Source organism: Colobus angolensis, unplaced genomic scaffold (assembly GCF_000951035.1).
Source record: "Colobus angolensis palliatus isolate OR3802 unplaced genomic scaffold, Cang.pa_1.0 Scaffold134, whole genome shotgun sequence".
In the NCBI taxonomy this organism is placed as follows: Eukaryota; Metazoa; Chordata; class Mammalia; order Primates; family Cercopithecidae; genus Colobus; species Colobus angolensis.
Window position 1 is genome coordinate 402,086 of NW_012114422.1, and position 16,775 is coordinate 418,860.

The following is a 16,775-nucleotide window of genomic DNA, read 5'->3' on the forward strand; positions in this document are numbered from 1 at the left end:
ACTACTTCCATTGTGGTGCAAAGAGCCCAGCCCGGGGAGCTGCCAGGAGATCCGGCTCTTGCCCTGCCACTGAACTAGCTTCTGATGGTAGGAAAGTTCCTTCCTTTCTGTGGGCCTCATACCACATGATTGTTGAGTGCCTCATTGCAATGAAGGGTTTTTTTTTTTTTTTTTTGCATATGGCTTGTAAGAAGGGACTTAGGATGACGAAAGGTGACATACACTAAAATTGATAATGTAGCAAAATTAAAATGAATGGCATAGCAACATGAACAATTTATAGTATTTTCCTCATGTGCATCAAACACATGATTATAACAAGAAATATTTAGAAGGTATTATAACAATAATTCTGGCAATCCAATTTAGCTATTTTGAGACAGGAAATAAAATTGGGGAAAAAATGTAAAAAATTTCATTTTTCTAAAGAAAATGAAAATACACTATACCTATGAAGAAATGTACGCTATGTGAACACTTTTAAAAAACAACATACTTGGAATTTTTAAAATAAGCCTAACAACCACATGCTTAGAAGCTCTACCAAATGACCTCTTGATCCTTCCACGATTCTCTACTGGCACAGAGACTTTATCTTTCACACTGACTTCAAACATCTTTGGGAATCTGTGCTCCTTATTTACTCAGTGCTTGAGAAGAAAAGACACAGCCAGTGGAATGGTCCGAGTGTGGCATCCGCTGCGTTTATACAGAATAAGAGCTGCAGTGGGTATGATTCTTGAACAGAGTGGCGCTCATCCTTGTTCCTGCAATGAAGGACATGCCAGCCTCCAGGCTCTTTGACAGGTAAAGTGTTTTACTCCACCAGAAAAAGATTTTTGCCAGTTGGAAATAATGGAAATATTGTACTTATATGCCATGAGGTCATGGTCTGTGAAATTAAACTTAAATGACCAGGTTCCTGCATTTCTTTGAAATCTTTGCTGGCTACTTATTGATTCATATCCTCCTCAACAGGATTTACTAGCAGACAAGCAGTGGCAGCTGCCAACAGTCTAAAAACAGTTTACAGGAGAAAACTTACAATTAAAATGATTTTAATATCATGAAATATACACTTTTTTATATCATTAAATAACATGACTTTTTTACTCTGGTGTGTGAAAAGGGCACTCACTATTACCTAACTGTGATTTTAAAAAATTTAATTATTATTACTTTTTAGAGATGAGATCTTGCTATATATGTTGCCAAGGCTGGACTTGAACTCCTAGACTCAAGCATTTCTCCTGCTCAGCCTCCCTGTTAGCTGAGACTACAGGCATGCACCACCACATGCAGTTTACCTAACTTTTAAATAGCCCAATGCCTCGGGCCCATTTGTCAGGCACAGTGTGAGACCGGGTGCTTAAGATATGCTCTGGGAGGGACCTGAGTTCAGCCCATCTTGAAAAGATGAGGGCAAGTCTATATACCCTGTTTACTAACATTTAGACTGATCCTCCTATCTCAGCCACTTTCCTGTTCTCAGAAATTTTATTCCAGAGGATCCTTTTTCCTAGTATGAGGAGATGGATTTTTCTGAGTTCCATGGACTTTCTTGTTTGTCTTCCACCCCCTGGTGCCCCATTTGTGGGACACATAATTGAGTATGCTCATTGAAAACAGCCAGAAACAAGAGAGGCCAGGCAGTATAACAGGTAAGGGCAGGACTTTGGAGACAGATAGGCTTCAGAGCCATAGGTCTACCATTCATTAATTGAAAAGGACACTGTTTTTAGAAAGTGGTTCATCAGCCTAAGTCCACTGTACTTCTAAGAACGGTCGGTTGGGGGAAATCTCTTCTTCCACTTCAACCCCATCCTTGGTCCTTGTGATTTGGATGGGGCCTTGCTACCCAGTTCAGAGTGGAGCATGTGACATGGGCTCCAGACTATCAGAGCACTGCATCCCCCTGGCGACAGTGATTGGTTAAGGCTTGGGTAAAGGACCCAATGAGAAACTATGACACTTCTGCGGGAAGTTCTGGAAGAGACTCTTACACTGAAGCTGAAACTAGAAGCATGTAGTGCTAGCCTGCTGTAGTCGTCTTGCAACCAGAAGGGAATAAAGCGGAGAAAGCCAACATGATGGAGGAGGAATGAGAAATGAGGAGAAAGCATGTGCCTTGGTTAAGCATTACCTGAAACCTGTGTGTCTTCATTTTTAAGTACATGAGTCAATAAAGTTCCCTTTGCCACTTTCAAACCAAAGAATCTTGGCTGATATACTCTGAAATTTGGGGCAAGTTACTTCAGCTCTCTCAGACTTTATTTTAAAATGGAGATAATACTGCCTACCTTGTAGAATCATTATGAACAGTAAAGGAGATATATGTAAACAGCACAAATCCTAGTACTTAAGTATTTAATACATTTTAGCAATGAGAAATTATGAGTATTATTATTTTTATAATTATTAACTATTATAAAAAGACATTGTGTGACCTGGAAAACGAGTATTTTATGGTATTTTTCTTCATGAGCATCAAGGCAAATTATAATAATAAAGATATTTAGGAAGTATTATAACAATGATTTCAGCAACACAATTTAGTTATTTTGAGAGTGTTCACAATGCCAATTAAATAAATGGCATATTTTTAACATTTGGTATCTTTAAATGTTATACATGATATTGCCTTTTCTTACCTGGAAATTTTACTGCTTGACAATAGATTACAAGGTCAGAAAGCTCTGGTGCAATCTGTCTGCTTTCCTTTTTATTCTGATCAAGATAAAATTCTTCTCCCAGTTCCATATCATAAACCTGGTAAGGGAAAAATGATACCATTTTACATGGAAGGTATATGCCACTCACCTCTGAGTTCCCAAAGCTCTTTTATCTGTCCTCTGGTGTTATTGCTGTATTTCCCCTTGCATGGTAATTATCCATACACATGTTTCAACAGCTTTCCTAGAGTAAAAGCTTTCTGAGGGCAGGAGGTGAGTCTAATTCATCCCTCAGTGCATAGTCCACTGTCTTACATGTGGAATGGTCAATAAATCTTTGTTAAATAGAGGATTGACTCTGTATCTTCTGTGGCTCAAATTTTTGACATATAATTCCATTGTTCAACAATGTCACTGCAACTGCATCTAAAGATTTGCTCAGAATCTATAAACCGTGAGGCACTTGAGGGTAGGATCTGGGTATTACATTTATCTTTCTATTCTCAGTGTCATTCCTCTGCTATCTGGCCCCTGTTTATCTTCTTAGTCATCCCAAATGCCTTTAACACTTCTTGCAATTCCCTGGACATACCTGGCTGTCCTCTTGGCCTGAATGTTCTGTTTTTGTCTGTTTAGCCAAATATTCCTTCTCAAATCTCATATTCCCTTAGAGCCTGTCCTTGATTCTCTGATAACACAGTATAATCACTGTTCTATGCACTAATCTTCAGCAAAGCTGACATGTCTGCCTCCATCACTAAACCACCTCCTGTGCCGCTTCAGTACCTGCCACACATACACCATCAGTAGGTACTGGCTGGATGAATCAATGACTAACTTTCCATAAATGGAAGGTGGGTGTCTCTTAATATCACCAAGTGAACTTTGGCATCTAAGGGAAAGTGAGGGGAAAGGTGAAAGGGAGGGATAGGGAGGAAGTGGATCCCATCTGCAACCGACAAGAGTACCACATGGTCCAAGTGTCATTTAACAGAAACCATTCACCCACCTTTCCTTTGTTGTAAGCAGAGTTATCTGCCTTCTTTATCCTCTTGGGGATTTCTTCACTATACTCAAACTGAAGCTTGTCATTACATGATTTATTTTCAGGTCTGTCTTCCAGAATGTTGTCTGAAAATAAGTTAGCAGGCTTCATGAAAAAGAACCCAATGCTTCACTTAAGAGCTACATGTGCATCACTGTGAGGACATCCAGATACTTGTACCTATCTATAAGAATGAGGCTCTAACTATATAGTATGTTAACAAAATGATGGCTTGAAGCCTAACTGTAAAAATTGGGTTGATGCAGTTATTTTCAATTTAATTGATTTATTTATCAGTAGTTTTTGTCGCTTATAGACATAACTTAAATGATTCAAAATAATCTGGCATATCGACATAATCTAAATGAAGATGCCAATTTTCATACAGATGATTGGAACTATGCAAATATTATGGAAGATATCCCACATCAAGAAGCTGACAGCACACATGTTTGGGAAGGATTTAGTGGCTGAAGCACTTCTAGAAGGTACATACATGATTTAATCACTCTCCCTTTGAAATGAAGCTATTTACTTCTTTTACCTTGAGAAATGCCAAAACCTGGGGGGAAAGACTTATTACCGGGTGCAGTGCAAAGTTTTTACAATTATAATTAAAAAGCAAAGTTTTCATGATTGTTAATAATTTACTAAGTGATAATCATAACAGAAAATAAAAGGTATTTAAATATTATATCATGAGATATAATCTTATATTTTGCTCTTTTTTTGCTTTTCTACTCGGAATGACTCTAAGGGTATTAGAGGTATATCGTGATGATGATTTTTTAAAATGAAAAACAAGAAAGCTAATTTCTCACTAAGATTTAGTATCACATCATCAGAGCACAAATGATTAGACCAAAAGGACCTTATACCAAATCAGGGCCATGCAGGCTGACAAGAAGTAAATGAGATAAATCATTTCATTACATTTGTATTCACAGAAGTATCACAACGTCATGCTAACCGGGCCCAAGAAATTGGAAACAGAATGCTGACGTCCATGCAGTTAAAATGCCCCGTTCAAATGGCATTTACCTTCCTGACCGTTAGGAGCAGGGGAGGCAGTAAGGACATCTGCTACAGAAAAACAGAATCAGAAAGGGGTAAAGGAAGGAGAAAATTAAGACAAACACCAGATAAATTAAACAAAGGTATGAAGCAAAGCACAAATAACAGCAGCTTAGATTATAAATAAATGAAACAAGAAATGTTCTATAGATTTAATATTTTGACTGTTGAACGATGCAAGGACTAGCAGTAAACGAAATGTAAACATTACTAATGTGAATCACGCCAAGGGCTGACACATTCATGTTACATATTTTCAGTTACTGACTGTTGTAATACTCCCAATATGACTTCATTTCAAACGTACAGAAACAGATTAATTTCTTGGAATTGTGCTGTCATTGTCATAGAATATGTCTACGTTAAGTCATAAATTCAAATTTGTCTGCAGTGTGTGTTCAAAACTAGACACAAGATAAACGACAAGGTTGGGAGAAAAATATTCATTAAGAATTTATTACCCAAAAGGCAGAGTTACAATTTCTCAAATAAATAACTCTCGTTTGCAACTTCCTTAGGGTTTACTTGCAATAATTCTGTGGCTAGGCATTATCTCATTTTTATAGCCCAAATGGTGTTAGATTAATTCCTTTATTTAATCGGCATGAAAACCAAGGACAAGAGATGCCACAGAGATAAACTGGGCACCCTGACTTTAGAGATGGGTTCCTAATCTAGGATGCCTATGAGGGTCTCCGGAAACTTGTGAAACTCTTGCAGTTGTGCAGAATTTTGAGAGCACGTTTTATTTTTCAAAGGTGACAGCTCTTATCTGATTCTCAAAAGGACACATTATTACAAGAAGCTAGGAAACCTTTGAGGCCCCCTAAGAGGCTGGTAATCGTGCTTCCCACAGCAGGTAGATTTCCGTTCTCTATCCTTGCTGGAGAAAGTGGAGATGGTCACAACAATAATCAAAGGCATATGGCTACTAAGGCATTTAATAGTCACATATGGAAGCCTTAATTGGACAAGCTTCAGCAAGCATAACTACAAGGCCTGCATAAGTCACAGCATAACTACAAGGCCTGTTTGAGAATCATCCAGTCAGAGGGATCTTTCAATGAAGAGGGAAATACTCATGTAGTGGTAGTGGGCTTAAGTGGTCATACATTATAGATGTTAGTGCTGGAAGTAGAGGAAGAAAATCACCAAACACTTTGCAGAACCTTTTCATTACATATCTGAGGCATCTAAGGCCTAAAGTGGTGAAGACATTGCCCCAGGTCTCAAAGTCTATTGGAACAGAGCCTTGCGTGGTCCCCTTTTCCAATGATACCCCACCTCTACATACGTGGATTGTTAAAAATGCATGCAACTTATCTTAGAAATTCAGTGGTATAGGACTAAATTTTACTGTCCCAAATGAAAATAAATCAGAAAATCCTTCTCCCACCTGTTCATTTTGTTATTTGCAAATCAAAACCATCTATAATAATTTTTTGTTATTTCTTTATGTGAAAATCTACAGTATAATAATTTCTAAAACGTCTTTTCCTTTCCTGTTCTCAGAAGTACAGAAAAAGCACAGGAGTAATTTATGAAAGAGCAAATGTGTTTTCTAGCGGACTAACTACTTATGGGGCATGTGACATCTGGATTAGTTGATTTCTTAAGTGTGCTTTTCCTTTCATATCTGAATCAATTTGTTCTTCTATGGGGCATTACTGGAACTGTAATGGGGAAGAAATCCATGGGGAAGAATAAGTTAATAAAAAAAATTCACATTCCCATGACTTTGCAGAGAATTTGTCTTGACTCCTTTTAATTTTTTTTTCTCTTACTATCTGATGAGATATGTCCCTCATATTAGCTCATGGAGTTTCAGGTGTAGCAAACTGGCTTTTAATTGGTGGTATGGAGCAATCAACTATTACTAAGGACAAATACTAAATGATGTAGTTTGGTATTATATTTGGGGGCAGACAGACACTGCAGCATAACCAGTGATGGAGGCTCACAAAACTGAACTATGATTGGAGACAACTCAAATTTCTGCTGAGGAGCAGATATTTGGAGGAGGCGGCTCAGTTGTCTTAATGCTTGAGATGACTTAATGGTAAATGGTTTCTGGTCTGGGCATATCTGCATATTTAGCAAAACAATTATTCTATATAGAAACAGTATATTCTACTATATAATGTTTACAGAAATAGGAACCTTGGCATTTTTTTATTATTATATTGTTGTCTTTCAGACATCACCAAAATGAAACAGTCTACTATCAGCAAAGGTACCCGAGTAAACATTCTGCAATCTCTAATAAATGTTTAACGCAAACGAAACACACTGAAAACCTAATTCTCATGTGAGAAGAATCCTCCGCTAGTAATCTGTAGTTAACATCAATTCATGTGGCTTTTTTGTATTGTATCATTAGTATTACCCATGTTTTTTCTCTTTGGTTGGGCCAGAAGGAAAGATCTTGTTGGCTTAGTGGTACGAAAACAGGGAGGGAGGGGAAATGAGGCTCCTTTCTTTTCCCTGCTAGAATGCCAGAGCAAGAGTGTGAAAGGAACGAAGAGCACAGAGCCGTGATGCTGCCCCCTGCTGATCGTGCAGGAGAAAGGATGCAGCCTCAGTCTACGATTCCTGCCAAAAGTACCAGACACACTAGAAGCTAAAGGGTGAAAACAGGGTTTCTCTGCTGCAATTCCATCTCTTCCTCTAGAAACTTGTCATAGGAATGACTCCCTGTAACTTCCCCACCTGCCTCTTCTTTCCTTAAGTGGTGGCTAACAGAATCCCCTTCCTTCCTCAGTCCTTGCTTAAGTGACTGAATTCAGAAACTCCTGGACAGTATTACAACCATCTGCAGTATTGGTCTTTGGAGCTCTAGACTTATTTTAGAAAGAAAAATGTGGAAAATCATCCAAGAATTTTCCTGTGCACAGCATAGGGATCTGTTTCTCTTACCATCAGAAAGGGATTCATAGTCATAATCATATTCGTCCTCCTCATCTTCCTCTTCCTCATTATTGGCAGGTGGGGGGTTGGCATTCCCACCATTATAAGCCTGCGCTTGCATAGATGCTAACTGATGAGCCTGTAAAATAGCAATAATTGTAAACTGCAGATGCCAAGCTACTGAATTCATTTATAACCTTCAAAACTACCCCTGATGTTTAACACAATCATTAAAAGTAGCTTAACCTATTTTGATACATTTGGGAGAGGAGGAAAAAAACCTAGATTCACTTGAAACACAATGTCAACACTTGGGTGAAAGTCAGCCTTCCTGCAGGAAGAGTCCTGGAGCTTTTACACACAATCTCCAGAAGACTGTGTGCGGTGCTCAGTTAGCCAGGTTCCCGGGACAACTCCTCCAAGAGAAAGTTTTAGTGATTTGGAGAACCAGCACCAATCCCAAATGACTGAAGAAGTGAGTCACCCATCAGTTTTTCAAAAGTATGTCTCTGTTAAGAAACCATTTTTTCCCCTTCTTAAAATAATATCTACAGGCTCCTGACCTTGAGAACAATGTTAGAATCCCTATGGACAAAGAGGCCAAAAGAATTGTTGTTAGTTTAAATAAAATTTTTTTCAAAAGGCTTTCTGAACCATAAATCAGATTAACAAAACAGGCCTAGAAACTTTAGGAAACTTGATGTGTGTAGCCAGGGAGGTCACATACTCCACGTTTACTGGAATTACTGTGAAGTGATAAGCATCAGTACAGGTCTGGGAACCAACCTAGCTTAAGAAAATCATCTGAAATATACAAAATGTTACTTGCATGAACTAAATGCAGGAAACAACCTAGAAGTCCAACAATAGAGGAACGGGGTCAGTAAGCAGTGGTTGTCTGCTGGAGAGAATGAGACATGAAAAAATAATTGTTATATATTTATTGAACAAAGGAATTGAACAAATTCTTTTGTTCAACAAATTCTTTTATTCAATATTTATGCATTGAATATATTATATAGAATATTGTATATGCACACACACATATACAATTCTGCATGTGTATGTGTGCATATGTGTGTGTTAATATATACTCTATACAATGTATGTGTGTGCATACAGAAAATAGCCATACATATAAATATATATACTACATAAATATACATATGCTTCTGTATTCTTTGTTTTATGTATTTAAAGTGCAATTATATAAAATGACAGTCATAAAGTGCTAGATATTAAATGTTAATACAGCAGGGGTTCTTCACTTGTTTTTGTGTCACATATTTCTCTGGCTGTCTGGTGAGATAGGATCCCTTCTTGGAATGATGTTTTAAATGCATAAAATGAAACGGTTACAAAGGAAATACTGTTGAATACAGTGATCACATGTTATAGGAACAATTTGTGCTATTAGAATGTATTTTTTTTTATTAACACAGTAGAAAGCATAGTAGTAGGTTAAGTAACATTTTTGAAAATATAAATTGAGCATAAATAATTCTTGGAGATATTAGCGACAACTGTGAAGTATAATGAAAAAGTTGCCATTTCTATTGGTGACAATAGGTATTGCCTACATTACTGTAGTTTATTCCCACATTTATAATCAGAGGAAATGCTAAATTTCAGCTAGAGGCTAGTGAAAATAAAGATGTATTTTTTTTCCATATATATTCATAGACTCCCTAAATTCTATTTGTGGATATTACCAAGGTTAAGAACTTGTGTAATATAGTTGTGTTTGACCCTGGAATTATGTATGTTTTAAAATAATTCTCTATTCCCTAAATTTTTGAAATGTTGGTATATTACCTTTATAATGAATACGTATACATAAGGAAGATACAATTTAGGCTGTGTCCATATCCATATGAAATGTATTACAAAGCAGTCCATTCCAGATAACTGGATATTGTCTAGGCTGAGATTTCTCAAAATGGGTTTTATGGAGTTCTGTGGGTATTAGGTGTTATGGAAAAACTGACAATTATAGGAACCGCAAAATACATTGAATGCCTGGAAACAGCAGCTTAACCAAACCTGAGCACATTCCTACTACAGAGTTTCACACAGCCTTCATTTAATACGCTAAAGGGCATCATGAGTCTTCAAAGATCTCCAGTGCATCTTCAAAGATCTCCAGTGAAATCAGTCTCAAATAAACATTTCCCATGCTTACTTAACCAGGGAATTTCTTTCCCCCCCGTCTTTCTCTTCTCAGAGTCTCTCATAGGATTAGTGTTCTTAAAAACTTTGGAAAATCTGTTGTAGGCACAAGTGAGCCACAAATGCAGGTCTCTTTATCGCTGATAAGAGAAGGGCCTTGACTTAGCAAGCACTCAAGGTAACGCCAAGTCATGGGAATGATGAGGCCAAGGGCTGGACAGACCCACTGGCAGGGAAGTGTGAGAACTGTATGGGAGAAGGACACTGCTCAAAGAACCACGAATAGCAGTGTCTGAAAGTGGAGTGCCAAGGCCCCCGAGATGCTCAAGGAGAAGCATGGGAGAGGTAGCCCAATGAACAGCCAATAGCTGGGACCCTTCTATGCAGTATCCTACTTATTCTAGAGTAGAAAAATGGGACCTCAGCTCCTGAATAAATGTAACTCGGATATAGGTTGGGGTTGGAGGTATGGGTCAGATGAGGAGACTGGCCCTCATAGGGCTAAGCAGGAGCAATGTCTTACAATTCTGTTTCCCCAGTACCTAGCCACAGTGCCTGTCATCTAGGGTGAACTGTTCGAGTATTTTTGGTTCAAATTCAGGAGAGCAATGTCAGAATCCTGGAAGATCATGGTGGGGTATAGTTAGGAGACCTCAGGATGCATCTCAGTACAAGCCAGAGGCAGGTGGAGGGCTTCAGAAATCCTGCTCTGAGTCAATCCATCCTTGCTGAGGGTGTGTTCTTTGTATGGAAATGACACAGGCCTTCTGTGTTAGGGGGTAGGCCGGAGCCCATGGAGCTCTGGGCATTCACCTGGTTTATTTGAGGTCAGATCACTAGGTCTAGATGCATGATCTACCAGAGAACGGAAAGGCCTTACAGATACGACTGTGGAATCATTGCTGGTACCCCCTGGGAAGTCATCATGAAAGGTTGCAGTCTTAGAAAACTGGAAATAGGGATTATATTGTCCCATTTTTCCAAAATGAGGAACAAGTAAGTTGTGGAAATTATACTGTGGGCAGTGTCAAGGTGATAGCTGACAAAATTTCATGATGGGGTATTAATCACTTGGTTTGTGAGAACTTAGAAAATAAAGAGGTGATTTGCAAGAGTTAGAATGGATCTACTAAGAACAAATTTACTACACAGTAACCTCCTTAGCTTTTTTTGGACAAGATAATTCACTTTGTGGGAAAAATAGCAGATAAATCGTGTTTCTCAAACTTCCAGGATAATAAGAATTATTATTGTTGTTATTTTTTTCTGCAGACACCATGGTGACTTAAGGAATTATTTTTTTATAAACATATGAGCAGGCCTTTCTTCTGGCAATTCTGACTTAGTCAGATTCGTGACCTTAGAATCTGTTTTTCAAAGTGCTCCAGCGACTATTCTTATTAAAGTATTCTGACTTATGTATCACCTTTCAAAAGGGCTTCTCTAAAGACTGAGACTAAGCTCTACTGCTATGAGCTGGTTGGCCTTGAGAAAGTCACACAAGTGGCCAGGCTTCAGTTTTCTATTTTATAAATAAAGAAATCAATAAAGAAGTTGAAGCACGCTCTGGGAAATGTGGGCTACCAGAGAGGAGAGCACCAGACAAGAGCAACAATCATCAAATGCCATAGGGGTTCTTTAAGAAGGGCACAGGCCTTTCCACGTGGCTGGCTGACTCAAGGGCAACTTGGGATGAAGACACAGTTTGAGAAATTGCTAATAAATGTACAAGATGACAGAAACAAAATACACAAAGAACCTTGTAGGATGTAATAATATACCGAAACCAAGAAGAGCAAAGATAAATATGAGGCTCTCATATACAAAAGGTTAAAATTCACTGTTAATCTGGGAAAATGGGAACACTGGGCATAAGAACAGTCTATATGAAAATAATCCAATGATTTTGTTTCCTACAAGCTCAACATGAGCCCGCTGTGTGCTAAATAATTTTTTTTTTTTTGAGTCAGGGTCTCACTCTGTGGCCCAGACTGGTATGCAGTGGCATAATCATGGCTCACTGCAACCTTGGTCTCCCAGGCTCAGGTGATCCTCCTGCCTCAGCCTCTCCAGTAGCTGGGAATACAGGCACATGCCACCATGCTCGGCTAATTTTTATATTTTTTGTAGAGCTGGGGATTTGATATGTTGCCCAAGCTGGTCTTGAACTTCTAGATTCAAGCAATTCACCTGCCTTGGCCTCTCAAAGTGCTGGGATTACAGGGGCGAGCCACGGCGGCTGACCAAGAATTTTTGAAAGGAAGACAGTCTGAGGCTGCATTAACAAAGGTTTAAAGTTCAAATTAGGGGAGATGATGGTTTCACTGATCTTGTGCTGTAATATACCTAGAATACTGACTTAGTTCTAGAAATCACATTTTAAGATTGACAAATTCAAGAATATCCACAAATTTAAGAATATTTACAATATTCTTAATGGTAAGTAAAGAGTCTTAGCAAACATATCCTGTCAGGAACAGTTGGCACAACAAGAATTTTTAGCTTGGAGAAGAAAAGCTGGTGGGGAAACACATGATAGCTTTCTAAATATAAAATTAGTCTGTACAGCTGCAGAGGGAAGAGGGAGGGCCAATGAGAAGGAGGAACAGGAAGGAAGATTTGGGCTTAACATAAAAAAGACTTCTGTTCATTAGTGGAATGAAAGCCTTATAAGTACCTGCAAACGACTGTGCACAGAATGGAAAAGGCAAAGATATTCACATTTATCTTGAAGACCATAGTGGTATGTGTGGTTAGCAGCTTTATCTGCTTGGCAGTGAGGACCGGGCAGGAATTGTTGGATAAAGAAAACAGCACAGACGAACAGGGCTCTAGAAGAAAAAGCACCACTGCTGGATGGTCAGTCACTGATGTGGCATTTGAGGAAGGTCAGGTAGAGTATACATGCTAATATTTAAATAACTTAGTAACAAGGCCATCAGCATAGGTGCCATGGCCTCTGAAACCCAAGCAAAGGCCAGGTCACCTGGAGCACTTTGGAAGTGCAGATCTGGATGTCGACCCAGTGGAGGTCTCCAACTGGTGGCCCTTGGGGCTGACTTCACCTCCAGACCTGACTGGTTTGGCTGGTGCGGTGTTTTAAAAATAATTGAATTAGAGCTGTTCATTGATGGGGCGTGCACACTCCACTCCTGTCCTCACCACTCCCAGCTGTCCTGTGTCCAGCTGGCTCCTCACACTGATGTTTCCGGCTTAGCCCCTGAAGGTGGCTGATTTTGCAACTTTTGGCCCAGAGTCATGGGTGATCTTCACATTGGGTAATGTATACCTTCAGAGTACACAAACACTTCAAGGGAATATGCAAGTTCAGATGTTTGTAAAGAAATTGGTTTCTGTATGTTTAGCATCCATGTGCCTGTACTCTTTGAAAAACAGGTCAGCCTGAGAGCAAGTCTGTAGTGGGCTAGTTTACAAAGAGATGTTTTAGGACCAACAGCGCCCTCCTAAGTAGGATAAATAGTTTTGCTGGCTGTCGTCCTGTGGGGTAAGTGGGTGCAGCCTGGTAAATAGACTCTGTGTTCTGGACCTGAGGTTTTTCACAGACCTTTCGGCTGAGGGTCTTCTACACAGGTGGGTTTGTCGTGCTTGGACCCAGATCTCTGTTGTCGAGATCTGGGCCGAAGCAGCACAAACTAGTGATAGGCTGGGATCACAGGGCTATGGCTATTGGGCTTCTACTACAGGCCCCATGCCAAGGGCTTCCCTAAGGGGACTCTCCCTAAAGGGGACTAAAGCAGTCATTATGGGATGGACAACCCCCAAAGCTCAGTTTCAGACACAACAGTCACACTTCATCCTACTCAGAATAAATTAAATAACGGAGGAATATTCTATGTGGGGTTAATTCCACAAATTAAATCTCGGGTGAGTGAGATGAGAGAATTTATTGGTCTATGAAATGAAAAGCCCAAAATCATTTTTATCATCTAAGGACAGTCAGTCTTGAAAAACTAGTAAACGAGCAGATCATCTGAAAGGTTAGAATGATATTATTTTTCTTTGTTCTAGGCACACTGCCTTTTCATAACCAGTTTAACAAAAGGGGAGTACCTTTTGCTTTAAGATATCCACTGGCGTCTGATGGGCTTTTAGCTTCTTGTTTTTAAGAAGCACTTTCCTTCTGAGTTGGTCAGGTGAAGGAAGCATTGGATCATCTGAGAAATCAGTCTCAAATAAGAATTTAGCCACCAGCTTTTCTCCAAACACAGTCTAAAAAGAATGAAGGAAAACATACAATCAATGCCTTTTATCTATAATTGATAAAAATATGTACACTTCATAAATATGGAAGATATTTTAGATTGGTTGAATTATTTAAAAAGTCTTAGGAAGAGGAACTAGGAAAGAAGCTGTCCCCTGCTCCCGCCCCCTTCATAGCTTCTTACTGAAAGGAAGGGAGGTGTTTAGAAGGACAGGAGGAGAGGTCGAGGCCACTCTGCAGCTGGCGTCAGTTCTAACTATTTAGGAAAATATTCTGTGGTCTGACGTATTAAACAAGAAAAAAGAGAATCAGTTAGAGGCTGTTGTTTATAGAATAAGGTTAGTTTCAGATGAAGTCAAGTCAAAAGGATAGAAACTTTGGAGGGGGTAGGGAGTAGGGACAAAGATGAAAGAAAGACATAGGTAGAATTTGCCCCCACATAGTGTAAAGAACCACATACACAATTCTCACGAAGATTTTGGGCATGGATCTCCAAAGCAGAATATGTGTCTCTCAAGGAGGTGCGTGGAAGGAAGGCAGACACAATGCTTATATCAACTCCATTGTTGCCCAGGCTGGTCTCCAACTCCTGAGCTCAGGCGATCCACCCACCTTGGCCTCCCAAAGCGCTAGGATTACAGGTGTGAGCCACTGGGCCTGGCTTCAAGTTATTTTTTAGTCGAAAAAAAAAATCAAAGCTTAGGCCAGAACAATATGAAAAGTTAATTAGTTTTGTTGGCATTGATATTTGGGACATTTTGTTAGTGCCCCTCCTTCCCACTGAGAGTCACATTTCCACAAATGCCTCTACTATTAGAGGAAGGGGGAAGTATAATGGAATATCTGCTCCTAAATCTGGGTGCATTATCATTCCCTTATGTAAGGAAGGGCTGACTGTTAACATAGCAACTGTTCTGGCCAGTCTAAGCTCTTTGCTAACTTGGATCTTTGTACTGTGGTATAAGAAGATCTTCTACAAGATTTGACTTACTTGCCCTGAGATATTTTCGCTTTTCCACATACAACTGACAGATGACATCCTGGCATCCCTGACCTGTGGTACCAGACGTGTTGGAGAGTTGGTCCACCCTAATCTCCTAAGGCTTTCTGGAAAGGGTAAGGAGACCAGAGAGCAGTGCTTATATCACTACAGCTGAAAAGAGGGACCATCCCAGAGAGGGCCCAGGCTCTGAGAACAGCCAAATTTCTCAGGTTTGTGGGACCCTAACTTTATATGCTTCACGGCCAAGGTCTAATTGCAGCATGGTCCACAAAGGCTTCATGTAAAACCTAATGACGGCTGGGTGCAGTGGCTCATGCCTATAATCCCAGCACTTTGGGAGGCCAGGGCGGGTGGATCACTTGAAGCCAGGAGTTCCAGAGCAGCCTGGCCAACATGGCAAAACCTCATCTCTACTAAAAATACAAAAATTAGCCAGGCGTGGGGGCGCACACCGGTAATCCCAGCTACTTGGGAGGCTGAGGCAGGAGAGTCGCTTGAACCTCAGAGGCAGAGGTTGCAGCGAGCCGAGACTGCGCCACTGCACTCCAGGCTGGGTGAGAGAGCGACACTCTGTCTCAAAACAAAACAAAACCAAACCAATGACAATTGCAAGACAAGGGCCAACATACCGTCCTGCCTTTTCATTGAGAGCTCACCTTGAAAATTTCTGCCATTTTTCGTTGCTGAGGCAATGAACAGTGGTTCTCAATCGATATGATGATTGGCAGGTCAGAGTTGATGAAGGCACTGCGATCAATGGCTTCAACCACTTCCTGTGAGAGCCAAAACAGCTCATTAGAGTCCAGATATCTGTCAAGGTGGTCAGAAAGCAGGGTATTTATAGCCACAGAAAGCATCTCATTTGTTACACGCAGCAGACTCTGACCAAAGGTGGTTTTTGTATTTTCAAATGAAGGATGAGGATAAGGCTATTTTGTAGAAAGACATTAAACTGTTTATAGTGAGTATTGTTCATATACTATAATGAACAACTATTATTATATTGAATTTAACAAATCTATATACATATACTCTCTGTATATATATATACACTCTATGTAGAGTATATATATACAGTATATAAACAATATATTGTGTATATATAATATACAGTATATATATAATATATTGTGTATATATATTATATATATACAGTATATCTAGAGAGTATATATATATATACATGCAATATATATATAAATTGCAACAAGATTATTACATGCTAACTAGTATAAGGTAATGGTTACTAACTTTTGTTGAATGGGGAATCTAATGAGAGTTCTAGATTAACTCCAGAAAAATGAACATGTGCACATTCCACATGATACAGCAAACACTTTTGGGAAGTCTTCATTTAGACCCAGCATAAAGACCCTTGACCTAAAGGTGTAATTTGGTCAAGTCACTGATTTAAATGAAGAATGAAGGCCAGGCGCAGTGGCTCACACCTGTAATCCCAGCACTTTGGGAGGGTTGAGGCAGGCGGATCACTTGAGGTCAGGAGTTTGAGACCAGCCTGGCCAACATGGTGAAATCCCGTCTCTACTAGCAACACAAAAATTGGCCGGGCTTGATGGTATGCACTTGTAATCCCAGCTACTCGGGAGGCTGAGGCAGGAGAATCTCTTGAACCTGGGAGGCGGAGGTTGCAGTGAGCCAAGATGGTACCACTGTACTCCAGCC

The 16,775-nt window shown here is 39.6% G+C and overlaps 1 protein-coding gene and 1 long non-coding RNA gene across 3 annotated transcripts in view; one reads left to right on the forward strand and one right to left on the reverse strand.

Annotated features, from left to right (window-relative positions):
* Positions 1–16,775, reverse strand: part of PLCE1 (phospholipase C, epsilon 1) — a 368,205-nt gene that overhangs the window by 39,327 nt on the left and 312,103 nt on the right. For both annotated transcript variants that reach the window (XM_011934310.1, XM_011934309.1), the window contains exons 18-22: positions 15,749–15,865; positions 13,939–14,097; positions 7,708–7,837; positions 3,682–3,803; positions 2,652–2,769 (exon numbers count right to left, since the gene is read on the reverse strand). In XM_011934310.1, coding sequence (XP_011789700.1) covers positions 2,652–2,769; positions 3,682–3,803; positions 7,708–7,837; positions 13,939–14,097; positions 15,749–15,865 — 646 coding nt within the window. The remainder of the gene's footprint in view (positions 1–2,651; positions 2,770–3,681; positions 3,804–7,707; positions 7,838–13,938; positions 14,098–15,748; positions 15,866–16,775) is intronic.
* LOC105506233 lies at positions 578–8,343 on the forward strand. The gene is made up of 4 exons (XR_001000894.1): positions 578–807; positions 4,106–4,205; positions 6,989–7,024; positions 7,283–8,343. It is a non-coding gene; the product is annotated as an uncharacterized LOC105506233 (long non-coding RNA).